The 26246-nt window shown below is 44.4% G+C and overlaps 1 protein-coding gene across 9 annotated transcripts in view; it reads left to right on the plus strand.

Moving 5' to 3' along the window:
- The window catches only part of LOC115129568 (LIM and calponin homology domains-containing protein 1-like), a 164538-nt gene that overhangs the window by 86006 nt on the left and 52286 nt on the right, over positions 1–26246 (plus strand). For 8 of the 9 annotated variants that reach the window (XM_029660072.2, XM_029660073.2, XM_029660076.2 and 5 more), the window contains exons 4-5: positions 7608–7714; positions 14812–14842. In XM_029660072.2, coding sequence (XP_029515932.2) covers positions 7608–7714; positions 14812–14842 — 138 coding nt within the window. Of the gene's footprint in view, positions 1–7607; positions 7715–14811; positions 14843–15216; positions 15613–26246 lie in introns of those variants that run through there. The other variant, XM_029660085.2, reaches the window with a different exon arrangement.

Consider the following 26246-nt stretch of genomic DNA (forward strand, 5'->3'; position numbering starts at 1 on the left):
CGTAACCACACACTTTGAACAGACCCTTTATAATCAATTAGTTTAGCATTTATAAGCAATGCAGGCATTATAAAGCGTAACCAATCTGTTACTCACAATAAGAAAGTGAAAAGCATGAAAGTGTGATTTCACAATGTCTCCTCTACACCCTACACTCTCCACTTTGTAATAAAACCATCCTTTTTAAACCCACCATATTGTGCCAGATCTCTGTGGCTAACTGGATTTCACTGGATTCTACTGGACTTAACGAGATTTAGTTTGGCCTCCTCCAGTCTGCATTTAACTGGTCTTGATTGCCCTCCTAAACCCTTTCCATCCTCCTCTTCTTTCTTTCTTCTTCCCCCTGCCAACATCAGATTCAGCTATAGTTTGGACATTTCTAGGAAGTTTTGTTTGTAGTGTGCTTGGTAAAGTTAATTCTTGGATTTCAGGATATGGATTTCTCTAAATGGAAACAACCTTATTTAAACCATTAATTTTCCCATATTAGAACATATTTACCCATAACCAGAAATATATAGATATATACAGGTAACTGCCAAAATAAAGGAAACACCAACATAATGTGTCTTAATAAGGCGTTGGGCCACCACAAGCTGCTAAAACTTTTACAAGTGTCTGGAATCTATGAACTAGGGATGCGATACCATTATTCCATGAGACATTCCATCATCATTTGGTGTTTTGTTGATGGTGGTGGAAAACACTGTCTCAGGCACTGCTCCAGAATCTCCCATAAGTGTCTGAGACAACCATGGCATATGATTTACATCGTTTTCATGCTCATCAAACCATTCAGTGATCACTCAGAATTGCCCTGTGGCTGGGGACATTGTCATCCTGGAAGAGACCACTCCCACCAGGATAGAAATGATTCATCATGGGTTGAAGGGGATCACTCAGAATTGCTGTGTGTTTATTGCCGTTTAACTTACTTTCTAAGGGGTTGAGTGGACCTTAACCATGCCAGGAGAAGGCACCCCACACCATAACAGTGCCACCATAACCCTCATGTACTTAAGTGTTTCCTTTATTTTGACAGTTACCTGGCAGTTAGAGCAAAAACTTTTTTAAATGTATATCAATATTTTTCATCAGTGTGTGAATGCAATGCTGATTTGGAAGAAGTTAATATAATATCCTTGAAGATTACATTACAAAACTGAATTTGTTGCGGTTCTTTGGCAAATAAATAGTGTGCTACAAAATGTTGACAGAATTTTGCAAATGTTTGCCACTAGTGGTGAATTTGCAGCAAACCTTTAGCAACAATAATATGTATTGCCACCAGTGGCAAACAGGTCACCTGAGCTGTCACGTTCTCCCCAAGGAGAGGTGGGTGTGGAGTCAGGCGCAGGAGAGAGCGAATGTAAAGAAAGGGTGTTTATTTTAAAAGACCAAAGAACAGGAACAGGACCACAATAGTAGCTTCAAAACCACCGTAACGCAGTCCAGAAAAACACCTGTTCAACAGAACACACGAAAACGCAACCCAACAAATGACAGTAAACGAAACAATCCCGCACAAAACCAAAGAGGGTAGGGCGAGATTACTATACCCCACTAATTAACCAAAATAGGAAACAGGTGAACGAAAAGACAGACAAAACCAAACGAAAAGGAAAAAGGATCGGTGGAAGCTAGTAGACCGGCGACGACGAGCGCCGAGCGCCGCCCGAACAGGGAGAGGAGCCACCTTCGGTGGAAGTCGTGACATGAGCTTTTTTTCTGGCAGACAATTGTCTCAAGATTCTATTTGAATCTGTGGAAAACCTGTGGCAACAAGTTCCAAGACCAGTAACTGTTGATGACCAATCAGGGGGATTAGAAACGTCTATTGGAAAATGAAAACCAAGCTGTCTAGCTAGCTACCTACCTTTTCCAGTGTCTAACTTACTAATTAAACTTCCTAATACACTTTAACATATTATTAGCTAAATGATGCCTAGTTAGCAATGGCAAGTTTTATGGGAAAGAGGTTAACACATTTTGTTGATACCAGTTTCAATCTGTCAGCACCACTGACTGGCTAGCGCTTAGCTAGCTAAAGTTAGCTATCATATTCTTGCACAATTAATGTGATAGGTAGCTAGATAAGTAACTATTTACCTAAACACTTATATTTTAAGGTGAATACGTTGCTGTCTTAATACCAATATGCATGTCAATATGATAGTGTCACAGTCCAGTAGCATATTAGCTAGCACAACAGCTAACGTATAGTAGCAACAATATGAGTTGATCTGACATCAAAGCAAAACTTCACTTTTGCAGATGGATACCCTTTCCCGCCTGTGGTGTTGAAAGAGGCTGGGAGGAGGATGCATCAACACCCTGGAAATATATTTGTAGAGCAATCACTCAACACTTTTTTTGAGTGATAAATTAGTGTATTGTCTTTGAGATTGATAAGGTAACTAAATGCATTTATTCTCAATTGCTGCTCATACATTAATTATTTGTAACATTTAGATCTTTCATTGCTTTAAACTAGTAGTGGCTAGCTCAACACAGATTGAGGCCTTCAATACTGATACAGATTGAGGCCTTCAATCAAACTGAGGACAGAGAAATGTGTGTTCACCAGACAGGTCAAGGCTTCTTGCATGCCTGGATTTGAGATGTAAGTTACACTCAAAACATTTCTGGGTTGTTTGGACGACCCAATTCCTGGTTTGCAGGCATTGGGTTGTTTTCTTCAAAAACAGCTAGGTTGGGTTGTTGGTGCTGGGTTACTAAGGTTGAGTGTTTTGGCAGTCTGAAAGCTCTGAAATCAGTGAGAAACAAACTATATGAATTATGAATTTGATAGTCATTCAGGTTAAAAATCAGTTGTCCAATCATACTTTGGTAGCTAGCAGTTAGCTTGAGCATTAGCTAACGTCTGTTAGCTAGCTAGTCATCATATTTATTAGCTAGCTAACGAAAAGCCTCATGACCATTCTCGTGACGCTAGCTTCCTGGAGTGTTTTGTGGCGGAATATAACTAAATGTACATTTTGTGTCAACGCTTGGCTAGCTAGTTAGCTAAATACACTTCAGTGTCTGTAATTGTAGATTAGCTATCTTACTACCTTAGCTAGCTAGCTAAGTCTGCCACTTCTTCTGGACTGTGTCGGACACTGTTTCACTCGTCAGCTGTTAGCTGTCTAGCTAGGTTACCATAGCTAGATTTAACTTATTCTCCATCTGTGCTAATTTAACCAAGCTACAGTTGAAGTCAGAAGTTTACATACACTTAGGTTGGAATCATTCAAACTCATTTTTCAACCACTCCACAAATTTCTTGGAAACAAACTATAGTTTTGTCAAGTCGGTTAGGACATCTACTGTGTGCATGATACAAGTAATTTTTCCAACAATTGTTTGCAGACAGATTATTTAACTTATCATTCACTGTATCACAATTCCAGTGGGTCACAAGTTAACGTATACTAAGTTGACTGCGCCTTTAAACAGCTTGGAAAATTCCAGAAAATTATGTCATGACTTTAGAAGCTTCTGACATTATTTGTGTCAATTGGAGGTGTACCTGTGGATGTATTTCAAGGCTTACCTTCAAAATCAGTGCCTCTTTGCTTGACATCATGGGATAAAGAAATCAAAAGAAATCAACCAAAAACCGCCATAAAAAAGCCAGACTACGGTTTGCAACTGCACATGGGGACAAAGATCATACTTTTTGGAGAAATGTCCTCTGGTCTTATGAAACAAAAATAGAACTGTTTGGCCATAATGACCATCATTATGTTTGGAGGAAAAAGGGGGAGGCTTGCGAACCGAAGAACACCATTCCATCCTTGAAGCACAGGGGTGGCAGCATCATGTTGTGGGGGTGCTTTGCTGCAGGAGGTTCTGGTGCACTTCACAAAATAAATGGCATCATGAAGAAGGACAAGTATGTGGATATATTGAAGCAACATCTCAAGACATCAGTCAGGAAGTTACAGCTTGGACGCAAATGGGTCTTCCAAATGGACAATGACCCCAAGCATACTTCCAAAGTTGTGGCAAAGTCAAGGTATTCTCTCTACTATTATTCTGACATTTCACATCACACACTTAAAATAAAGTGGTGATCCTAACTGACCTAAGACAGAACATTTTTACTAGGATTAAATGTCAGGAATTGTGAAAAACTGAGTTTAAATGAATTTGGCTAAGATGTATGTGAACTTCCGACTTCAACTGTATATACACTGGGGATAATAAGCGACACCTAGAGGGGGTGGAGACAATCACAAGGACAGGTGAACCAGATCAGGGTGTGACATAAACATCCCAAGGTCAACAATCTAATACTGTTCACATTCCTCTCATGTAAATGCTGTAGCTACATAAAAGATTAAATAAACAACTTATTTGACAAATATCCAGTCTTTGCTATTTTCTTTTTACCATGCTGATGATTTGTATCTGTTAAGACATTGAATACATATTTAGTATATTTACTACATTTAATGTTTTAGTTTTCATTCTCTGAATGGTAAGTTCATTTAAAGTTGTGATTTGGTTTATTTAGATACTTTTCAATGTTGTTAACACACAGTAACCAAAAACAGAATGTTCACCATAAGTTCCCAGAATTGTTTGCCAGATGTTAACAAGTTGCCCGCAAATTTACCACAACAGTTTGCCCCCAAAAATGATTTGAATGTGAAAATATGAGCTTGCTGCAAAATTGTGAAAACTTGGCCAAAAGTTTGCCCCAACTGTTTACCAGTAGCCTGTTTTTTCGGTACGGATGTCTATGGGTGGGGACTCCTCTCCAGGGTAGCAGAGATGGCACTCTCCCAAACATACAGGATGCCGTTGGGGGTGGGGGGGGGGGTAATTTACCACATTGAGAAAGGCTCTGGAACGTGAGAAAATCCAGTTCTGTGTGTGTGTGTGTGTTTGTGCGAGAAAGACGGAGAATGAGAGAGAAGAGAGTGAGAGAGGCTGGGAACTGAAGACCAGAAGGGAACAGGAGCCTTAGCAGGGTCAGGTTTTACCAACTGAACAAAGGACCGTAGGACACCTGGCAAGCTCTGTATAGAAGACAGAGAAAGAGAAAGAACAAGCAGATAGGGAAAGAGGAAACAGAGAGAGAGAGAGAGTGAAAGAGAAAGTTTCAAATAGATAGGGAAAGAAAAAAGAGATTGCAAGTGTGTGAGTAAAAATCGGAGGGAGGAAGAGACTCGAAGGGAGATCAACCAGGGAAAAGAAGGGTGAGGATAATTTAAGAACCAAGTCGGTTGCGAGAAAGCAAGAGTTTGTTGAACCAGCAGCCTGCGACGGACAAACCATTCGGAACATATTCCTGCCTCTGAGGGGACTGTTTTCCTCTTTCTGGGGTGTGTGCGTGAGTGTGAGCGTGCGTGCCTGTGTGCATGTTTGCTTGTGTGTGTCAATTAGAGGTTGACCGATTAATCGGACTGGCCAATTTAATTAGGGCCGATTTCAAGTTTTCACAACAATCGGAAATCGGTATTTTTAGTCACTGTTTTTAGTCAGGTAAGTTGCTAGCTAGCATTAAACTTATCTTATAAAAAACAATCAATCAATCATAATCACTAGTTAACTACACATGGTTGATGATATTACTAGTTTATCTAGCGTGTCCTGCGTTGCCTATAATCTGACTGAGCGGTGGTAGGCAGCAGCAGGCTCGTAAGCATTCATTCAAACAGCACTTTCGTGCATTTTGCCAGCAGCTCTTCATTGTGCTTCAAGCATTGCGCTGTTTATGACTTCAAGCCTATCAACTCCTAAGATTAGGCTGGTGTAACCGATGTGAAATGGCTAGCTAGTTAGCGGGGTGCGCGCTAATAGCGTTTCAAACGTCACTCGCTCTGAGACTTGGAGTAGTTGTTCCCCTTGCTCTGCATGGGTAACACTGCTTCAAGGGTGGCTGTTGTCGTTGTGTTCCTGGTTCGAGCCCAGGTAGGGCCAAGGAGAGGTACGGAAGCTATACTGTTACACTGGCAATACTAAAGTGCCTATAAGAACATCCAATAGTCAAAGGTTAATGAAATACAAATGGTATAGAGAGAAATAGTCCTATAATTACTATAATAACTACAACCTAAAACCTCTTACCGGGGAATATAGAAGGAACCACCAGCTTTCATATGTTCTCATGTTCTGAGCAAGGAACTTAACCTCTAGCGACGAGCAATCCCGTATCCGGGAGCGTAATCATAGCCTCAAGCGCATTACCATAACGCAACGTTTCCTATTCATGAAAATTGCAAATGAAATGAATATATTGAAACACAAGCTTAGCCTTTTGTTAACAACACTGTCATCTCAGATTTTCAAAATATGCGTTACAACGCTAGACAAGCATTTGTGTAAGTTTAGCATGGCATAATGCTATGCTAGGCTTTGCTGGCAGCAGGCAACATTTTCACAAAAATAAGAAAAGCAACCAAATTAAATCATTTACTTTTGAAGAACTTCAGATGCTTTCACTCAGGAGACTCCCAGTTAGATAGCAAATGTTCCTTTTTTCCAAAAAGAATATTTCTGTAGGCGAAAAACGTAACGTCTGTTCACCCTGCTTGGCTGAGAAATCGACCGAAAATACTTCAACTATAACGCCAAACTTTCTTCAAGATTTGCTCCATAATATTGACAGAAACACGATAAACGTTGTTTAGGATCCATCCTCAAGGTGTTTTTAACATATGTATTCAATAATATATCTGTGGAGGCAGTTGGTTTCTCATAAGAAACGATTGGAAAAATGGCTACCTCAGTATTTTACGCAAGGTTTTCTCCCGGAGACACCATGCGCCCACTCGCCCTATATGGTCTCTTACAGCCATTCTCCAATGGAAATGCCTAAAAAGACGTCACAATGCTGCAGACACCTTGGGGAAAACGTGGAAAACGTAAGCTGACTCCTAGCTCCTTCACAGCCATATAAGGAGTCATTGGCATGAGGCGGTTTCAAAAAATGCGGCACTTCCTGATTGGATTTTTATCTGGGTTTCGCCTGTAACATCAGTTCTGTGGCACTCACAGACAATATCCTTGCAGTTTTGGAAACATCAGAGTGTTTTCTTTCCAAAGCTGTCAATTATATGCATAGTCAAGCATCTTTTCGTGACAAAATATCTTGTTTAAAACGGGAACGTTTTTCATCCAAAAATTTAAATAAGCGCCCCCTATATCCAAGAAGTTAAACGTTAGCTTTCTTACATGGCACATATTGCACTTTTACTTTCTTCTCCAACACTTTGTTTTTGCATTATTTAAACCAAATTGAACATGTTTCATTATTTATTTGAGGCTAAATTGATTTTATTGATGTATTATATTAAGTTAAAATAAGTGTTAATTCAGTATTGTTGTAATTGTCATTATTACAAATACATTTCAACAATCGGCCGATTAATCGGCACTGGCCTTTTTTGGTCCCCCAATAATCGGTATCGGTATCGGTCGACCTCTAGTGTCCATGTGTGTGTCCGTGATGGGGGACAATCTCAATGTATTTCTCCCTTTATCCACAAAAGGAGTGTATTCACCTTTCTCTGAGTAAAAGTGAGTATGTGCCCTATTGTAACTGTGTGTGTGTGTGCGCGTGTGTGTGTGCATGCGCCCTCTCTCCACAGGACAACCTGAGTGTGTTCCTGCGTGGCTGTGAGGAGCTGGGACTGAAGGGCTCTCAGCTGTTTGACCCCGGGGACTTGCAGGACACCTCGACACGCCCCAAAACCAGGTAAGACATCACACACACACACACTTGCTTCCCTGACTGGCTGGGTGGCTGAAAGACTGGCTCGTTGATTATGCTGGCCGACTCACTGTCCGTAGGGTGGTTGGACAGTTGTTCTGTTTGTGTCTTTCTGTGTCTGTCTAGCTGTCAGCCTGTATGTTTTTGTTTTTTCATTCATGTGCTTTATCTATTTTCATCCATGTGTGCATTTGCTTGTCTTTCTACCGCTCTGTGTCGCTGTTATGTCAACAGTACAGTAATTAATGTCAAAGCAAAGAAATGTAGCTTTCCTGTATGCAACGTCACTCGACAGGAGATTGTGACGTTGTAGCTGTTGCTAGGTGAGTAGGTGTTGCCCCCCAACTATCCTTGTGCCAGGGCTGCTCTGTCAGTCAGTCAATAAAGAGAGCGTGAGAGAGGGAATGAACGATTGGGAAGGACAGAGAGAAGAAGAGAGGTAGAGAGAGAGTTTCTTCACTTTGTGACAGGGCAATGTCAAACTTAGCAGGTCTCCGGGATGGCTTGACGGGTTCTGTCATGACATATGATTCCATGTAGAGGTCAGGTGTGGGCCAAGGGAATACTATTCACTTTACTCACACACTTGTCACACTGTGTGTGTGAAGGTGTTTTTGTGCACGTGTGCAAATGTGTGTGTGTGTGTGTCCACCCTTTCACTGATGCCTGTGCATTTGCTTGGCTCCAAACCAAGTTAATTGCATTTGAATTAACCCTGTTCTACTGTTGATGGCTATGCATCCTTGCATTGACTTATATTACCTTTTTACTGTCCCTTGGATTGTGTGTGTAGCTCTACCCTTTTCTCCTGCCACTCTGCCCAGTGTTCAGGCAGGTGTGTTCTTATCTAGAAAACGGATTTGGACGAGGGTGCATAAAGAGACACCGCTCCACACAATGTGCTAAGGCCTGAAATATGTCTTCTGTTCCATCTGCTGATGGAAACAGATCCATTTCCAATATAAGTGACAGGTGGAGAGAGTGAACGAGAGGGGGGGGGAGAAAGAGAGAGGGCAAGTGAGAGGGAAGAGAGATACTCGAAGGGGAGAGAGCGAGAGACAGCAAGAGAGAGCGAGATTGAAAAAGAGAGTGAGTTTGAGAAAGAGAGTGAGACTGAGAAAGAGAGAGTGAGATTGAGAAAGAGAGAGTGAGATTGAGAAAGAGAGAGAGACATTGAGAAAGAGAGCGAGAGATTGAGAAAGAGAGAGAGAGATTAAGAAAGAGAGAGTGAGAGAGGGAAAAGGAGCGCGATGGAGGGAGTAAAGGTGAGATCACAGGCAGTGATCTATTACCTAGTGGAATCTGTATTGCCTTCTTTCTCAGGCAGGCTTTAGATGTGGTTATGTAAGTAAGCAAGGTAGCGTGGTAGAGAAAACAGACCTGTCTCTCTGTTAATTTAGTCAAGCGAGAGGAGAGGAGGATAAGTTAAAAGAGGGGAGGAAGGTGAAATGACACAGGGACCTTCTGTTGGAATAGAGCGAAGTTGGAGAGGGAGGTGGAGAAACTAACGCTGAGACTTACTTGACCCCTGGCCTTTTGGTTTCAACCCCCCTATTTCACGTTCTTTCTTTTGAACTTTATTTTTCTCTATATAAGGTATCTCTCTTTCTCTCTCTCTCTTTCTCTTGTTGTCTTGCTGTCTCTCTCTCACTGTCTCTCTCTCTCTCTCAATCTCTCTTCCCTTTTCTTCCCCCTTTTTCTGTTGGATCAGATATGAGTATATGTGTATTATGTTGCCGACCAACAAACGTGTTCCTCAAGGTGTCACGACTTCCACCGAAGTCGGTTCCTCGCCTTGTTCAGGCGGCGTTCTGCGGTCGGCGTCACCGATCTTCTAGCCATCGTCAATCCACTTTTAATTTTCCATTTGTTTTGTCTTGTTTTCCCACACACCTGGTTTTCATTTCCCTCATTTATTTTTGTGTTTTTAACCCGCTGTTCCACCCCCATGTCTTTGTGTGGAATTGTTTGTTGTAAGTGCTTGTGCACATGTTTACTGGAGTCAGCAGGAGCAGGTGCCCCTGGTATAGGGGTCGCGGAGCGCTTCCAGGAGCAAGCGGCGATGATCCACCATCTCGGCGCCGCCATGGACTGCGTCGTCCAAACCATGGACCGCTGGGAGAGACAGGGAGTTCCGCCAGCGCCTCCACCAGCACAACCAAGGCCTCCACTACTCGCCCCCTCTTCACCCGGTCCCAGTGGGATTCTCGCCCTTCCCCGGGAGTATGACGGGACAGCTGCACGCTGCCAGGGTTTCCTATTGCAGCTAAATCTCTACCTGGCAACCGTCCACCTGGCTCCTTCGGGCCGTGAGAGGGTGTCCGCCCTCATCTCGTGCCTCTCAGGGAAAGCCCTGGAGTGGGCCAACGCCATGTGGGGAGAAGGAGACGCGGAGCTGTACCATTTCGAGGATTTCACCGCAGTCTTCAACCACCCGCCCGAGGGTAGAGAGGCGGGTGAACGTCTCTACCATCTGAGGCAGGGGACGAGGAGCGTCCAGGAGTTCGCCCTGGACTTTTGAACCCTGGCCGCCGGCGCGGGATGGAGTGACAGGGCCCTGATCGACCACTATCGTTGCAGTCTGTGCGAGGACGTCCGTCTGGAGTTGGCCTGCAGGGACACCACCCTCACATTTGACCAGCTGGTGAACCTGTCCATTCGGTTAGATAACCTGCTGACTACCCGTGGACGTCCAGAGCGGGGTCTGTTGGTTCCATCGCCCAGCACCACCGCACCAATGCCCATGGAGCTGGGAGGTGCTGTGGCCGCAGAGGTCACACTGCCGGTCGGTGCCGGGTTGGCTCCTCTGTGGATCGAGGCAGCAGGCAGGGCACTCTGGTGTCACTCCAGGGGAGCCGGCACCATTCTCATCCAGAGCCCTCTGTTTCAAACATGTTTTTGTATTTCACTTTTCCTGAATTTTCCCCGCATTCCCAGCATAAGGCGCTCGTCGATTCAGGCGCGGCTGGGAATTTTATAGACAGATCGTTGGCCCATAGGTTAGAGATCCCCATTGTTTCCGTGGCTGTGCCCTTCCCCGTTCACGCCTTAGACAGTCGACCATTAGGGTCAGGGTTGATTAGGGAGGCCACCGCTCCCCTGGGCATGGTAACGCAGGGGGATCACAAGGAGAGAATCAGTCTCTTTCTTATTGACTCTCCTGCATTTCCCGTGGTGCTAGACCTACCCTGGTTAGTCTGTCATGACCCCACTGTTTCGTGACAACAGAGGGCTCTCACGGGGTGGTCGCGATGTGTCCCTGGTGCGCAGGGTGCTTGGTCGTCTGTTGGAGCATGACCTGTATGTCAAGGCTAAGAAATGCCTGTTCTTCGAACAGTCCGTCTCCTTCCTAGGGTACCGCATTTCCACCTCAGGGGTGGAGATGGAGAGTGACCGCATTTCAGCCGTGCGTAATTGGCCGACTCCCACCACAGTAAAGGAGGTGCAGCGGTTTCTAGGGTTTGCCAATTACTACCGGAGGTTTATCCGTGGTTTTAGCGGCTCCCATTACTTCACTGCTGAAGGGGGGACCGGTAGGTTTGCAGTGGTGGGCTGAGGCAGACAGGGCTTTTGGTCCCCTGAGGGCTCTGTTTACCTCGGCTCCCGTGCTGGCCCATCCAGATCCCTCTTTTGCATTCATAGTGGAGGTGGACATGTCCGAGGCTGGGATAGGAGCTGTGCTCTCTCAGCACTCGGGTACGCCACCAAACCTCCGCCCCTGTACCTTCTTCTCGTGGAAGCTCAGCCCGGCGGAGCGAAACTATGACGTGGGGGACCGGGAGCTGTTGGCTGTCGTCAAGGCTTTGAAGGCTTGGAGACATTGGCTTGAGGGGGCTAAACACCCTTTTCTCATCTGAACTGACCACCGCAATCTGGAGTACATCCGGGCTGCGAGGAGACTGAACCCTCGCCAGGCAAGGTGGGACGCGTTTTTAATCCGTTTTGTTTTCACCCTTTCTTACAGACCAGGGTTCCCAGAGCGCTAAGGCAGACGCACTGTCCCAGATGTATGACACAGAGGAGCGGCCCGTGCATCCCACTCCCATACTCCCACCTCCTGCCTGGAGGCGCCAGTAGTATGGGAGCTGGACACAGACATTGAGCAGGCGCTACGTGCAGAGCCCACTCCCCTCCAGTGTCCCGCTGGGAGTCTGTACATTCCGTCTGTTCACCGTAACCGGCTGATCTATTGGGCCCACACGTCACCTTCCTCTGTTCATCCAGGCATTGGTCAGATGGTGCGCTGTCTGAGTGGGAAGTACTGGTGGCCCACTTTGGCTAAGGATGTGAGGGTTTATGTTTCCTCCTGCACGGTGTGCGCCCAGGGTAAGGCTACACACCTTACCCGTTCCACAACGGCCGTGGTCGCACCAGTCGGTGGATTTCCTTACTCATCTTCCTCCCTCACAGGGTAACACCACGATCCTGGTCGTTGTGGAACATAAACCCTCACATGTGGAACAAGTCCTGCCGTCTCCTCCCTCTGCCCGGTCTCCCTACGGCCCTACAGACTGTGGAGGCCTTGTTTACACACGTCTTCCTGAACTACAGGGTGCCTGAGGATATAGTGTCTGATCGGGGTACACAGTTCACTTCGAGGGTCTGGAGGGCGTTCACGGAACATCTGGGGGTCTTGATCAGCCTTACCTCAGGTTTTCACCCCGAGAGTAACGGGCAGGTGGAGGGAGTTAACCTGGATGTGGGTAGGTTTCTGAGGTCTTATTGCCAGGACCGGCCGGGGGAGTGGGCAGCGTTCGTGCCCTGGGCAGAGATGGCCCAGAACTCGCTCCGCCACTCCTCCACTAACCTCTCCCCCTTCCAGTGCGTAACTGGGGTATCAGCCGGTTCTGGCTCCTTGGCATCAGAGTCAGACCTAGGCTCCTGCGGTGGACGACTGGTTCCGGCACGTGGAGGAGACATGGGACGCCGCTCATGTTCACCTTCAGCACGCCGTGCTGCACCAGAAAGCCAGCGCAGACCGTCACCGCAGTGAGGCCCGGTGTTCGCTCTCGACTCGAAACCTCCGCCTGCCCTTCCGGAAGATGGGTCCTCGGTTTGTGGGGTACTGTCACCACTTCCACCGAAGTCGGTTCCTCTCCTTGTTTGGGCGGCATTCAACGGTCGGCGTCACCGGCCTTCTAGCCATCGTCGATCCACTTTTCATTTTCCATTTGTTTTGTCTTATTTTCCTACACACCTGGTTTTCATGTCCCTCATTTATTCCTGTGTATTTAACCCGCTTTTCCCCCCATGTCTTTGTGTGGAATTGTTTGTTGTAAGTGCTTGTGCATCAGTTTATTGGTGCGCGTCGGGTTTTGTACCCATGTTGGTTATTTATTTATGCTGTTAGTTTTGCAATTAAACTGCTCCGTCTTTTACCTAGTTCTGCTCCCCTGCGTCTGACTTCCCTGCCACCAGTTACATACCCCTTACACAAGGGGAGGTCATGTAAAGGCAAAAGGATCCCCTTTACATGTCTCTCTATCAAATCGGCCAGAAATGGGAACAAACAGAATATCTTCCAAATATCTTGCAGTTGCTATAGAGCATTTCTTTTAATAATTGGAGAGATCTAGCTTTTGAACCCTGAATGAGAATCTGACAGAGCTAGGGGCTGCACAGAATACCTGATCGACAAATTACCTCCACATCAAAACAACCAAGCCTCATATAGTATAAGGATTAGTGAATCTACATGATCCCATGGCACTTGTCTCAAGAGTATGGGGGTGTTATCCTTGGTGTCTACCGCATCATCCTCAGCTTCCAATTAGCTCATTCAAGCCCTGTTCATGCCTAGTGGTTAGAGCGTTGGACGAGTAACCGGAAGGTTGCAAGTTCAAACCCCCGAGCTGACAAGGTACAAATCTGTCGTTAACCCACTGTTCCTAGGCCATCATTGCAAATAAGAATTTAACTTGCCTAGTTAAATAAATAAAGGTAAAATAAATAAAAAAATTCCCCTGCAATTCTTCCCTAGGTCATTGAAGAGAATGTGTTCTCAGCCAACCTGGTAAAATAAGGGTTAGGTATGAACAAGCATATTGACATGTAACTCAATGGAAACTTTTCATTCCTCACGTGATTAAACTTCCACCAACTAACGATCTGGACATGAGTCATTTGATTGACAGTTTCGTAATAATCCCTCTCATGTGGGAGTTAGCTGCATAACACTCTTGACCTCTGGGTGACCTGTACAGATCATTACGACAAGGAACAGTGTGTGGGAGCTGAACAAGCCAACAAGGTTGACCTATGACCTCTGCTGACTATTGTGTGAGTAAAGTATCAAGTGTAGCCTTAGATCAGCTCACCAACTACACACATGCATGTGTTCCTTCATGAATGTGCACTATACACACACAAACGGAGGCTCACGGTCACAGGCACACACACAAACTCATGCACTCACACTCACATACTAGACAAACACAGAACCTGTAGATATAATTCAGTCTGTAACCATTCTGAAACTGACACATGGTTTAATGTTTATTTAGTTTGATGAAACATATGTTAGCGAGAGAAAGAAAGGCAAACCATCTGTGTGTCAGAAAAAGAAAAAGAAATAATAATTGAATTTGTGTGGTTTGTGTGTGTGATTGAAAGGCACTCTGGCCTCTCCGCCTTTGCCCTGCTATTGCCTGGAGCCTCTTGAACACTGAAAAAACATCCAAACAACCTTGTGCTGCAGCAACAGCATCAGGCTGGAGAGTTTGGAGATCAAACACTATTATTGTTTTTCTTTCAACCACTCTCTCTCCCCTTGTCCCTCTCTACGTTCCCTCTCTGTTGCTCCTCCCTCCCTCTCTTTCTCCCTTCCCTCTCTCTCTTTCCCTCTCTTTCCCTTTCCCTCTATCTCTCTCTCCCACTTTCACTTTCTCCCTCCTTCTTCTCTCTCTACCTCTCTCTCAGCCCAGATGGGGCTTTCCACAACTGCATCTGTATGTCATTCCATACTGTAACTACAGAGTTGTTTTTATTGATTTATTTCTATGAGAGCGAAGAATGCAGCTCATTTGACAGCTCTCTAACCTGGAACCTACTATCATCCTCGTCTCTCTCTCTCTTCCCGGCAGGGTTACCGACTGCAGCAGGAAGCTGACAAATGTAAGTGTCACCTCCTATATTGTGTATTTTGTTTGTCCAGTAAATATATGTTTATGCTATGTACGCTCGTATGCGTGGGTTGGTCTCTGCCTGTCACTTTGTCTCTCTGCCTCTGTCTGTGTTCTCTCTATTTCTGTCATTCTTTATTTCTCTGTCGCTCCTTTCTCTTCATCATCAGTAAGGTATCCCTCTCCCTCAGTCAGTCCATCTCATTACTGCCTCTCTCTCTCTCTCACACTCCCTCACTCTCTCACTCTCCATCTATCTCCTGTCTCTGCTGCTTTAAGAGGAGCTAGCGAGCTAGCATAGTGCTGTTGTCATGCTCTGCGGTGTGAGCAATGGGAGCTCTCTGCTTGACTTGGCTTGCTATAGTGTACTCTGTAGGCCATCTCCAGCTCTAGCTCCACAGCTGACCGAGCTGTTTTAGCTGTTTTAGCAGAGGGACATTGAAACGCTACATTAGACTCCGTCTGCACTGCATCAGAACATCCCATGAACTCACAACAGCTGTAGAGGGAGCTAGCCTGGTGCTGGTGTCGACTGTAGTCTTTTCGTTGTTGCAAACTGCAGCAGCAATATTCAATTATTCATCTTTTTGCTCAGACTCCGAGCACCATCAGACTGAGAAGATGAGATAGGTGGAGAAGTATTTTTGGACTGTTTTGTAAACGCAGCTCGGACTCGGCTAGGAAAAGGGACTATCATGAGGGACTGGATGGAATTCTGCTGGCCTTATGCAATGTTAAACTGATGCATTCGTAAACAATAAGGTATCTATTTTGTTTATGTTGTAGGTATGTTTTATTGTAAATATTGTTTGGTGTTTTGGTTCTGTAGGTGTGGAACTGCTGCTGGGTGAAGTTGGTGTTTGTGCGTGCTTGTGCATGAGTGTGCTCATGCTCTTGTGTGTATGTGTGTGCGCTTGTGACACAAAGAGGTTATTTTCCCATCTGGAAAGAACACATTTTGTTGGGTCTAGTAAAGCATATCAGAGAAAATAAGCACTGTAAAAGCAGTGGTGGAAAAGTACCCCATTGTAATACTTGAGTTAAAGTAAAGTAAACTTAATAGAAAATGACTCAAGTAAAAGTGAAAGTCACACAGTAAAATACTACTTGAGTAAAAGTCTAAAAAGAATTGGTTTAAAATATACTTAAGTATCAAAAGTAAATGTAATTGCTCAAATGTACTTAAAGTGCCTTTGGAAAGTATTCAGACCCCTTGACTTTTTCCACATTTTGTTTGGTTACAGCCATATTCTAACATTGATGAAAACATTTTTTCCCCCCTCATCAATCTACACACAATACCCCATAATAACAAAGTAAAAGCAGGTTAAGAATCTTTTGCTAACTTATAATTATTTTTTTTTAAATACTGAAATATCACATTTACATAAGTATTCAGACCCTTTACTCAGTAATTCGTTGATGCACCTTTTGCAGCCTTGAGTCTTCTTGGGTATGACGCTACAAGCTTGGCACACCTGTATTTGGGGGGTTTCTCCCAATTTTCTCTGCAGATCCTCTCAAGCTCTGTCAGGTTGGATGGGGAGTGTTGCTACATAGCTATTTTCAGGTCTCTCCAGAGATGTTTGATCGGGTTCAAGTCCGGGCTTTGGCTGGACCACTCAAGAATATTCAGAGACTTGTCCCGATGCCACTCCTGCGTTATCCTGTTGGAAAGTGAACCTTCGCCCCAGTCAGGTCCTGAGCGCTCTGGATCAGGTTTTCATCAAGGAAAAAAGCTGAAGAACATACAGTACGCACATCCAGGTACTTTCAGCAGGTGCTGGAGTTGTTGGCAAACTCATGGAAAACAGAAAGGAAAATGCCGCACACTGCTTCTCATGCTCCCAGATTATATTTATTTACAACATTTTGACCCTTTGGTCTTCATCAGGTATCCATATCCCAGGTGGAGGTGGAAGGTCCTATATATAGGGGCAGTACTCAGTGAAATCAATTCCTGAAACAGGAAGTAAAAAATGTATAACATAGTTTTCATCAAGGACCTCTCAGTACTTTGCTCCGTTCATCTTTGCCTCGATCCTGAATAGTCTCCCAGTCCTTGACGCTGAAATACATCCCCACAGAATGATGCTGCCACCACCATGCTTCACCGTAGGGATGGTGCCAGGTTTCCTCCAGATGTGACGTTTGGCATTCAGGCCAGAGTTCAATCTTGGCTTCATCAGACCAGAAAATCTTGTTTCTCATGGTATGAGAGTCTTTAGGTGCCTTTTGGCAAACTCCAAGTGGGCTGTCATGTGCCTTTTACTGAGGAGTGGCTTCCGTCTGGCCACTCTACCATAAACGCCTGATTGGTGGAGTGCTGCAGAGATGGTTATCATTCTATAAGTTTCTCCCATCTCCACAGAGGACTCTAGAGCTCTGCCAGGGTGACCACCTGGTTCTTGGTCATCTCCCCGACCAAGGCCCTTCTCCCCCGATTGCCCAGTTAGGTTGGGCGGCCAGCTTTAGGATGAGTCTTAGTGGTTCCAAACTTCTTCCATTTATGAATGATGGAGGCTACTGTGTTCTTGGGGACCTTCAGTGCTGTAGAAATGTTTTGGTACCCTTCCCCAGATCTGTGCCTCGACACAATCCTGTGTCGGAGCTCTATGGGGAATTCCTTCGACCTCATGGCTTGGCTTTTGCTCTGACATGTACTGTCAACTATGGGACCTTATATAGGCAGGTGTGTGCCTTTCCAAATTAAGTCCAATCAATTGAATTTACCACAGATGGTTTCCAATCAAGTTGTAGAAACATCTCAAGGATTATCGATGGAAACAGGATGCACCTGAGCTCAATTTCTTGACTCATAGCAAAGGGTCTGAATAATTGGGGTATTGTGAATATGGGGTATTGTGAGTATGGATGTATTGTGAGTAGATTATTGAGGAAATGTTTTAATTTAATCATTGTTTTTATCGAATAAGGCTGTAATGTAACAACATTTGGAAAAAGTCAAGGTGTCTGAATACATTCCAAAGGCACTATCAAAAGTTCAATTACCTTATATTAATCAAGCCATGTTCTTGTTTTTTACGTATTGATAAGTTGGACCATTTTCCTGTCCTGCTAGGCATTCGATATGTAACAAGTATTTTGATGTCTCAGGGAAAATGTATAGATGGCATTATTTTCTTTAGGAATGTACTGAAGTTAAAGTTGTCAAAAATATAAATAGTAAAGTACAGACACAAAAAATAAAACTTAAGTAGTACTTGAAAGTATTTTTACTTAAGTACTTTACAACATTGCTGTAAAGTCAAGAGGAGACAGACAGACATAGAGAAAGACCTCATGGCTTTAAAGGTCAATGCTACCATTTTTATCTCAATATCAATTTCTGGTTAACAATTAAGTACAATTACTGTGATTGTTTTCAATAAAAATGTTCAAAAAGAAACAAAAACAGCTTCTTAGTAAAGGGCCATATTTCTCAGGTAAGAATTTTGATCAGACTGTCTGGGAGTGGTCTGAGTGGGGAGGGGAAAAGTGAAAATGTGCTGTTATTGGCAGAAATGTTTGGAACTATTTTTCTTATTGGTATATAAACTAATTTACTGCATGGTGTTGTCACCATGCGAGCGACAACTCCATCCCACCAAAACAGGCTGAAATTTCAGGTGGTCTTTTCAAACAGCTCTTACACTAAAAGGTGATTATCCAAATTTTCGCAATTTCACAGTATTACTCCAATCTTATAGTGTGGAAATACAGTACATATACAGTACCAATCAAAAGTTTGTACACACCTACTCATTCAAGAGTTTTTCTTTATTTTTACTATTTTCTACATTGTAATTTTTTTTGTGAAAACCTCAAAACTAGGAAATTACACATATGGAATCATGTAGTAACCAAAAAAGTGTTAAACAAATCAAAACATAAACTCAACAAAAAAACAAACGTCCTCTCACTGTCAACTGCGTTTATTTTCAGCAAACTTAACATGTGTAAATATTTGAATGAACATAACAAGATTCAACAACTGAGACATATAAACTGAACAAGTTCCACAGAAATTGAATAGCGTTTCCCTGAACAGAGGGGGGTCAAAATCAAAAGTAACAGTCGGTATCTGGTGTGGCCACCAGCTGAATTAAGTACTGCAGTGCATCTCCTCCTCATGGACTGCACTGGATTTGCCAGTTCTTGCTGAGATGTTACTCCACTCTTCCACCAAGGCACCTGCAAGTTCCCGGAAATTTATGGGGGGAATGGCCCTAGCCCTCACCCTCCGATCCAATAGGTCCCAGACATGCTCAATGGGATTGAGTTCCGGGCTCTTCGCTGGCCATGGCAGAACACTGACATTCCTGTCTTGCAGGAAATCACGCACAGAACGAGCAGTATGGTGGTGGCATTGTCATGCTGGAGGGTCATGGCAGGATGAGACTGCAGGAAGGGTACCACATGAGGGAGGAGGATGTCTTCCCTGTAACGCACAGCGTTGGCCCCAGACCATGATGGACCCTCCACCTCCAAATCGATCCCGCTCCAGAGTACTGGCCTCGATGTAACGCTCATTCCTTCGATGATAAACACGAATCTGACCATCACCCCTGTTGAGACAAAGCCGCGACTCGTCGTAGTTTCATCATAGCGCTTGGTGGTTTTTGTGACTGCACCTGAGGAAACTTTCAAAGTTCTAGAAATGTTCCGCGTTGACTGACCTTCATGTCTTAAAGTAATGATGGACTGTTATTTCTCTTTGCTTATTTGTGCTGTTCGTGCCATAATATGGACTTGGTCTTTTACCAAATAGGGCTGTTTTCTGTATACCACCCCTACCTTGTCACAACACAACTGATTGGCTAAAACACATTAAGAAGGAAAGAAATTACACAAATTAACTTTTAACAAGGCACACCTGTTATTTGAAAGGCATTCCAGGTGACTACCTCATGAAGCTGGTTGAGAGAATGCCAAGAGTGTGCAAAGCTATCATCAAGGCAAAGGGTGGCTACTTTGAAAAATCTCAAATATAAAATAAACTCAGCAAAAAAGAAACGTCCCTTTTTCAGGACCCTGTCTTTCAAAAAGATTTTGTAAGAATCCAAATAACTTCACAGATCTTCATTGTAAAGGGTTTAAACACTGTTTCCCATGCTTGTTCAATAAACCATAAAACAATTAATGAACATGCACCTGTGGAACGGTCATTAAGACTCTAACAGCTTACAGATGGTAGACAATTAAGGTCACAGTTATGAAAACTTAGGACACTAAAGAGGCCTTTCTACTGACTCTGAAAAACACCAACAGAAAGATGCCCAGGGTCCCTGCTCATCTGCGTGAACATGCCTTAGGCATGCTGCAAGGAGGCATGAGGACTGCAGATGCCTAAGACAGAGCTACAGGGAAACAGGACGGAGTGCTTATCGTCCTCGCTGTGGCATACGTCCTTGCAGGGACAGATACAGGATGGCAACAACAACTGCCCTGGTTACACCAGGAATGCACAATCCCTCCATCAGTGCTCAGACTCTTCGCAATAGGCTGAGAGAGGCTGGACTGAAAGCTTGTGTGCCTGTTTTAAGGCAGGTCCTTACCAGACATCACCGGCAACAACGTCGCCTATGGGCACAAACCCACTGTCGCTGGGATAGACAGGACTGGCAAAAAGTGCTCTTCACTGACAAATCGCTGTTTTGTCTCACCAGTGGTGATGGTCGGATTCGCGTTTATCGTCGAAGGAATGAGTGTTACACCGAGGCCTGTACTCTGGAGAGAGATCGATTTGGAGGTGGAGGGGCCGTCATGGTCTGGGGCGATGTGTCACAGCATCATCGGACTGAGCTTGTTGTCATTGCAGGCAATCTCAACGCTGTACTTGGATGTGCACATTATGTGTGTGGTGTGTGAAGTATGCCTAGATTGTGTACATGTCTGAAAAGTGTGCTTCCAATGACTGTATGCCAAACATAAAAAACTCTAGATCCTTAGATTACATTGATATAGTAAAACAAATGCAGACAATCAGTCAGATTTTTATTGGAACATCAAAGAGCCTGTGTGATCTCCATATGGCCACAGTAGCAAGCAATCAATCAATCAAATGTATTTATAAAGCCCTTTTTACATCAGCCAATGTCACAAAGTGCAATATAGAAACCCAGCCTAAAACCCCAAACAGCAAGCAATGCAGATGTAGAAGCACAGTGGCTTGGAAAAACTCCCTAGAATAGCAGGAACCTAGGAAGAAACCTAGAGAGGAACCAGGCTCTGAGGGGTGGCTAGTCCTCTTCTGGCTGAGATTATAACAATACATGGCCAAGATGTTCAAACGTTCATAGATAACCAACAGGGTCAAATAATAATAATAATAATAATCACAGTGGTTGTAGAGGGTGCAACAGGTCAACTGGCTTTTAAATGTCTGTTGGCTTTTCATAGCCGAGCATTCAGAGTTAGAGACAGCAGGTGCGGTAGAGAGAGAGAGAGAGAGTCAAAAACAGCAGGTCCGGTTCAAGGTAGCACGTCCAGTGAACAGGGGTAAGCAAAGGAGTCATCAGGACAGGGAGTCCTGAGGCATGGTCCCAGGGCTCAGGTCCTCCGGTAGGGGAGGGAGAGGGTGAGGGAATTAGAGGGAGCATAATTCAATTCACACAGGACACCGGATATATATAACAGACTGACCCGACAGACATGGCCAAATCGCTTCGCATTCCTATGAAACTATGCAGTATTTTGTTGTTTTATGTGTTATTTCTTACATTGCTACCCCAGGAAATCTTAGGTTTTATTATATACAGTCGGGAGGAACGATTGGATATAAAAGCAACGTCAACTCACAAACATTACCACTAGGAATACGACTTTCCCGAAGCGGATCCTCTGTTTGATCCATCACCCAGGATAATGGATTGGATCCCAGCCGGCGACCCAAAACAACGGCGCCGCAGAAAGGGCAGACGGAGCGGTCTTCTGGTCAGGCTCCATAGACGGGCACATCACTCACCGCTCCCGAGCATACTAATCGCCAATGTCCAGTCGCTTGACAACAAGGTAGACGAAATCCGAGCAAGGGTTGCCTCCCAGAGAGACATCAGAGACTGTAACGTTCTGTGTTTCACGGAAACATGGCTCACTCGAAACACGCTATCGGAGTCGGTACAGCCATCTGGTTTATAGACAGAAACTAAAACAGGAAGCACCCGTGCTCAGGTCTGTTCAACGCTGGTCCGACCAATCGGGTTCCACGCTTCAAGATTGCTTCAATCACGTGGACTGGGATATGTTCCGCATAGCTTCGAACAACAACATTGATGATTCTGTGAGCGAGTTAATTAGCAAGTGAATCGGTGATGTTGTACCCACAGCGTCTATTAAAACATTTCCCAACCAGAAACTGTAGATTGATGGCAGAATTCGCGCAAAACTGAAAGCGCGAACCACTGCTTTTAATCAGGGCAAGGTGACCGAAAACATGACCGAATACAAACAGTGTAGCTATTCCCTCCGCAAGGCAATCAAACAAGCTAAGCGTCAGTATAGAGACAAAGTAGAGTCACAATTCAACGGCTCAGACACGAGAGGTATGTGGCAGGGTCTACAGCCAATCATGGACTACAAAAAGAAACCCAGCCCCGTCACGGACACCGATGTTTTGCTCCCAGACCAACTAAAGAGGTATGTGGCATGGTCTACAGTCAATCACGGACTAATCGCAATCACACTGCACACTGCCCTAACCCATCTAGACAAGAGGAATACATATTCAAAAATGCTGTTCATTGACTACAGCTCAGCATTTAACACCATAGTACCCTGCAAACTCGTCATTAAGCTCAAGACCCCGCCCTTTGCAACTGGGTCCTGGACTTCCTGATGGGCCACCCCCAAGTGGTGAGGGTAGGTAACAACATCTCCACCCCGCTGATCCTCAAAACTGGGGGGTGCGTTCTCAGCCCTCTCCTGTACTCCCTGTTCACCCATGACTGCGTGACCATGCACGCCTCCAACTCAATCATCAAGTTTGCAGACAACACTACAGTGGTAGGCTTGATTACCAACAACGACGAGACGGCCTAGAGGGAGGAGGTGAGGGCCCTCTGAGTGTGGTGTCAGGAAAATAACCTCACACTCAACGTCAACAAAACAAAGGAGATGATCGTGGACTTCAGGAAACAGCAGAGGGAGCAGCCCCCTATCCACATCGATGGGACATTAGTGGAAAAGGTGTAAAGTTTTAAGTTCCTCGGCGTACACATCACGGACAAACTGAAATGATCCACCCACCTACAACGTAGTGAAGAAGGCGCAACAGCACCTCTTCAACCTCAAGATGCTGAAGAAAGTCACCGAAAGCACTCACAAACTTTTACAGATGCACAATTGAGAGCATCCTGTCAGGCTGTATCACTGCCTGGTACGGCAGCTGCTCCGCCCACAACTGTAAGGCTCTCCAGAGGATAGTGAGGTCTGCACAACGCATCCCCGGGGGCAAACTACCTGCCCTCCAGGACACCTACACCACCCGATGTCACAGGAAGGCCAAAAAGATCATCAAAAACAACAACCACCCGAGCCACTGCCTGTTCACCCCGCTATCATCCAGAAGGCGAGGTCAGTACAGGTGCATCAAAGCTGGGACCGAGAGACTGAAAAACAGCTTCCATCTCAAGGCCATCAGACTGTTAAACAGCCATCACTAACATTAAATGGCTGCTGACAACATACTGAATCAACTCTAGCCACTTTAATAATGGAAAAATTATGTAATAAATGTATCACTAGCCACTTTAAAGAAAGCACAGCCCCCACACAACTAGAGGGATATTTTCAACCACCAACTTACTACCCTGAGTATAACCCACAAAGATCCACAAGACACAAACCTGAGTGGGTCACCAAACTCGGACAGGAAGATCACGTTAGTGACTCGACACACTCAAGTGACGCACCCCTCCTAGGGACGGGATGGAAGAGCACCAGTAAGTCAGTGACTCAGCCCCCGTAATAGGGTTAGAGGCAGAGAATCCCGGTGGAAAGAGGGGAGCCGGCCAGGCAGGGACAGCAAGGGTGTTTCGTCGCTCCAGTGCTTTTCAGTTCACCTTCAAACCCCTAAACCAGACTACATTTAATCATAGGACCTACTGAAGAGATGAGTCTTTAATAAAGACTTAAAGGTTTGAGACCGAGTCTGCTTCTGCTTCTCTCACATGGATAGGCAGACCATTCCATAAAAATGGAGCTCTATAGGAGAAAGCCCTGCGTCTTGTGGCCGTAGCGTACGTGTAGGTATTTACAGCAGGACCAAATCGGAGTGATAGGTGGAGCAAGCCCATGTAATGCTTTGTAGGTTAGCAGTAAAACCTTTCAAATCTGCCCTAGCCTTAACAGGAAGGCACTGTAGAGAGGCTAGTACTGGATTAATATGATCAAATTTTTAGGTTCTAGTCAAGATTCTAGCAGTCATGTTTAGCACTAACTGAAGTTTATTTAGTGCTCTATCCGGATGGCCGCAAAGTAGAGCATTACAGTAGTCTAATCTAGAAGTGACAAAAGCATGGATTAACTTTTCTGCCACATTTCTGGACAGAAAGTTTCAGATTTTTGCAATGTTTACGAAGATGGAAAAAATATGTCCTTGAAATCGTCTTGATACGTTTGTCAAAAGAGAGATCAGGGTCCAGAGTGATGCAGAGGTCCGTCACAGTGTTATTTGAGACGACTGTACAACCATCAAGATTAATTGTCAGATCCAACAGAAGATCTCTTTGTTCCTTGGGACCTAGAATTAGCAAATCAAATCAAAATTTATTTGTCACATACACATGGTTAGTAGATGTTAATGCGAGTGTAGCGAAATGCTTGTGCTTCTAGTTACGACCATGCAGTAACATCTAACAAGTAATCTAACAATTTCACAACAACTACCTTATACACACAAGTGTAAAGGAATGAATAAGAATATGTACATAAAAATACATGGATGAGCGATGGCCGAACAGCATAGGCAAGATGCAGTAGATGGTATAGAGTACAGTATATACATATGAGATGAGTAATGTAGGGTATGTAAACATTATATAAAGTGGCATTGTTTACATTTGATACATTTATTACATCCGATTATTAATTATTTTTAATTATCTGTTTTGTCCGAGTTTAAAAGTAAAAAATGTGCCGCCATCCACTTCCTCATGTCTGAAACACAGGCTTCCAGGGAGGGCAATTTTGGGGCTTCACCATGTTTCACCAAAATGTACAGCTGTGTAGCATCCGCATAGCAGTGAAAGTTAACATGATGTTTTCGAATTACATCACCAAGAGGTAAAATATATAGTGAAAACAATAGTGGTCCCAAAACGGAACCTTGAGGATTTCATGACTAGAAGCTCAAAAGACAAAAACGCAGTAATATTTTTGGGGGTAAAATTAAATTTCATATCGTAAATGTTAGCAACACCTCCACATTTGTGGGATGCGCCAGGGATATGGTCACTAGTGTAACCAGGAGGAGAGGCCTCATTCAACACAGTAAATTCATCAGGCTTAAGTCATGTTTCAGTCATAATCACATCAAGATTATGATCAGTGATTAGTTCATTGACTATAACTGCCTTGGAAGTGAAGGATCTAACATTAAGTAGCCCTATTTTGAGATGTGAGATATCACAATCTCTTTCAATAATGACAGGAATGGAGGAGGTCTTTATTCCAGTGAGATTGCTAAGGCGAACACCGCCATGTTTAGTTTTGCCCAACCTAGATCGAGGCACAGACACGGTCTCAATGGGGATAGCTGAGCTGACTACACTGACTGTGCTAGTGGCAGACTCCACTAAGCTGGCAGGCTGGTTAACAGCCTGCTGCATGGCCTGCACCCTATCTCAAGAGTGCTGAGTCCACACAATGGCTTTGTTAAATAGAGGGAGATGAGACAGCCTAGCTACATAGAGGGAGATGAGATAGATAGCAGATGAGGTTGGCACAGTAAATTAGTTTGTCAGGGCTATTCTAGCCCAAACATGGAGTAAAGGAGCCTAATGTTACCCTTTATAAATCCAAGGAGTTTACATGTTCTGTTTAGAGGTAAATTGGCTCTGGCAGCCAAAAGAGCCAAATACTCCATCTAAACGTGAATTGATTCTCAATTCCGGTACAGTTTTAGAAATGTAAAGCCCTCTACTTTCATATCACCTCAAAATAATTTCACAAATACTAAATATACACCTACTGTGCACAGGTTTTAGCACAGTTTGAGCAGACATTTTCAGTGACAACACGTGTGGTTCTGTCTTCCGTTTATACACAGGTGTTCGGCAACGCCTCTTGTCTTCCTTCTGTTTTCCGTAAACAAGCATTGTAACATGGTGACCCTGTAAAGATGTGGCGTAATGTAACCTTTTGTTTTTTGAAAATGATTTATCTCCGATATGAAA

Source organism: Oncorhynchus nerka, linkage group LG5 (assembly GCF_034236695.1).
Source record: "Oncorhynchus nerka isolate Pitt River linkage group LG5, Oner_Uvic_2.0, whole genome shotgun sequence".
NCBI lineage: Eukaryota > Metazoa > Chordata > Actinopteri > Salmoniformes > Salmonidae > Oncorhynchus > Oncorhynchus nerka.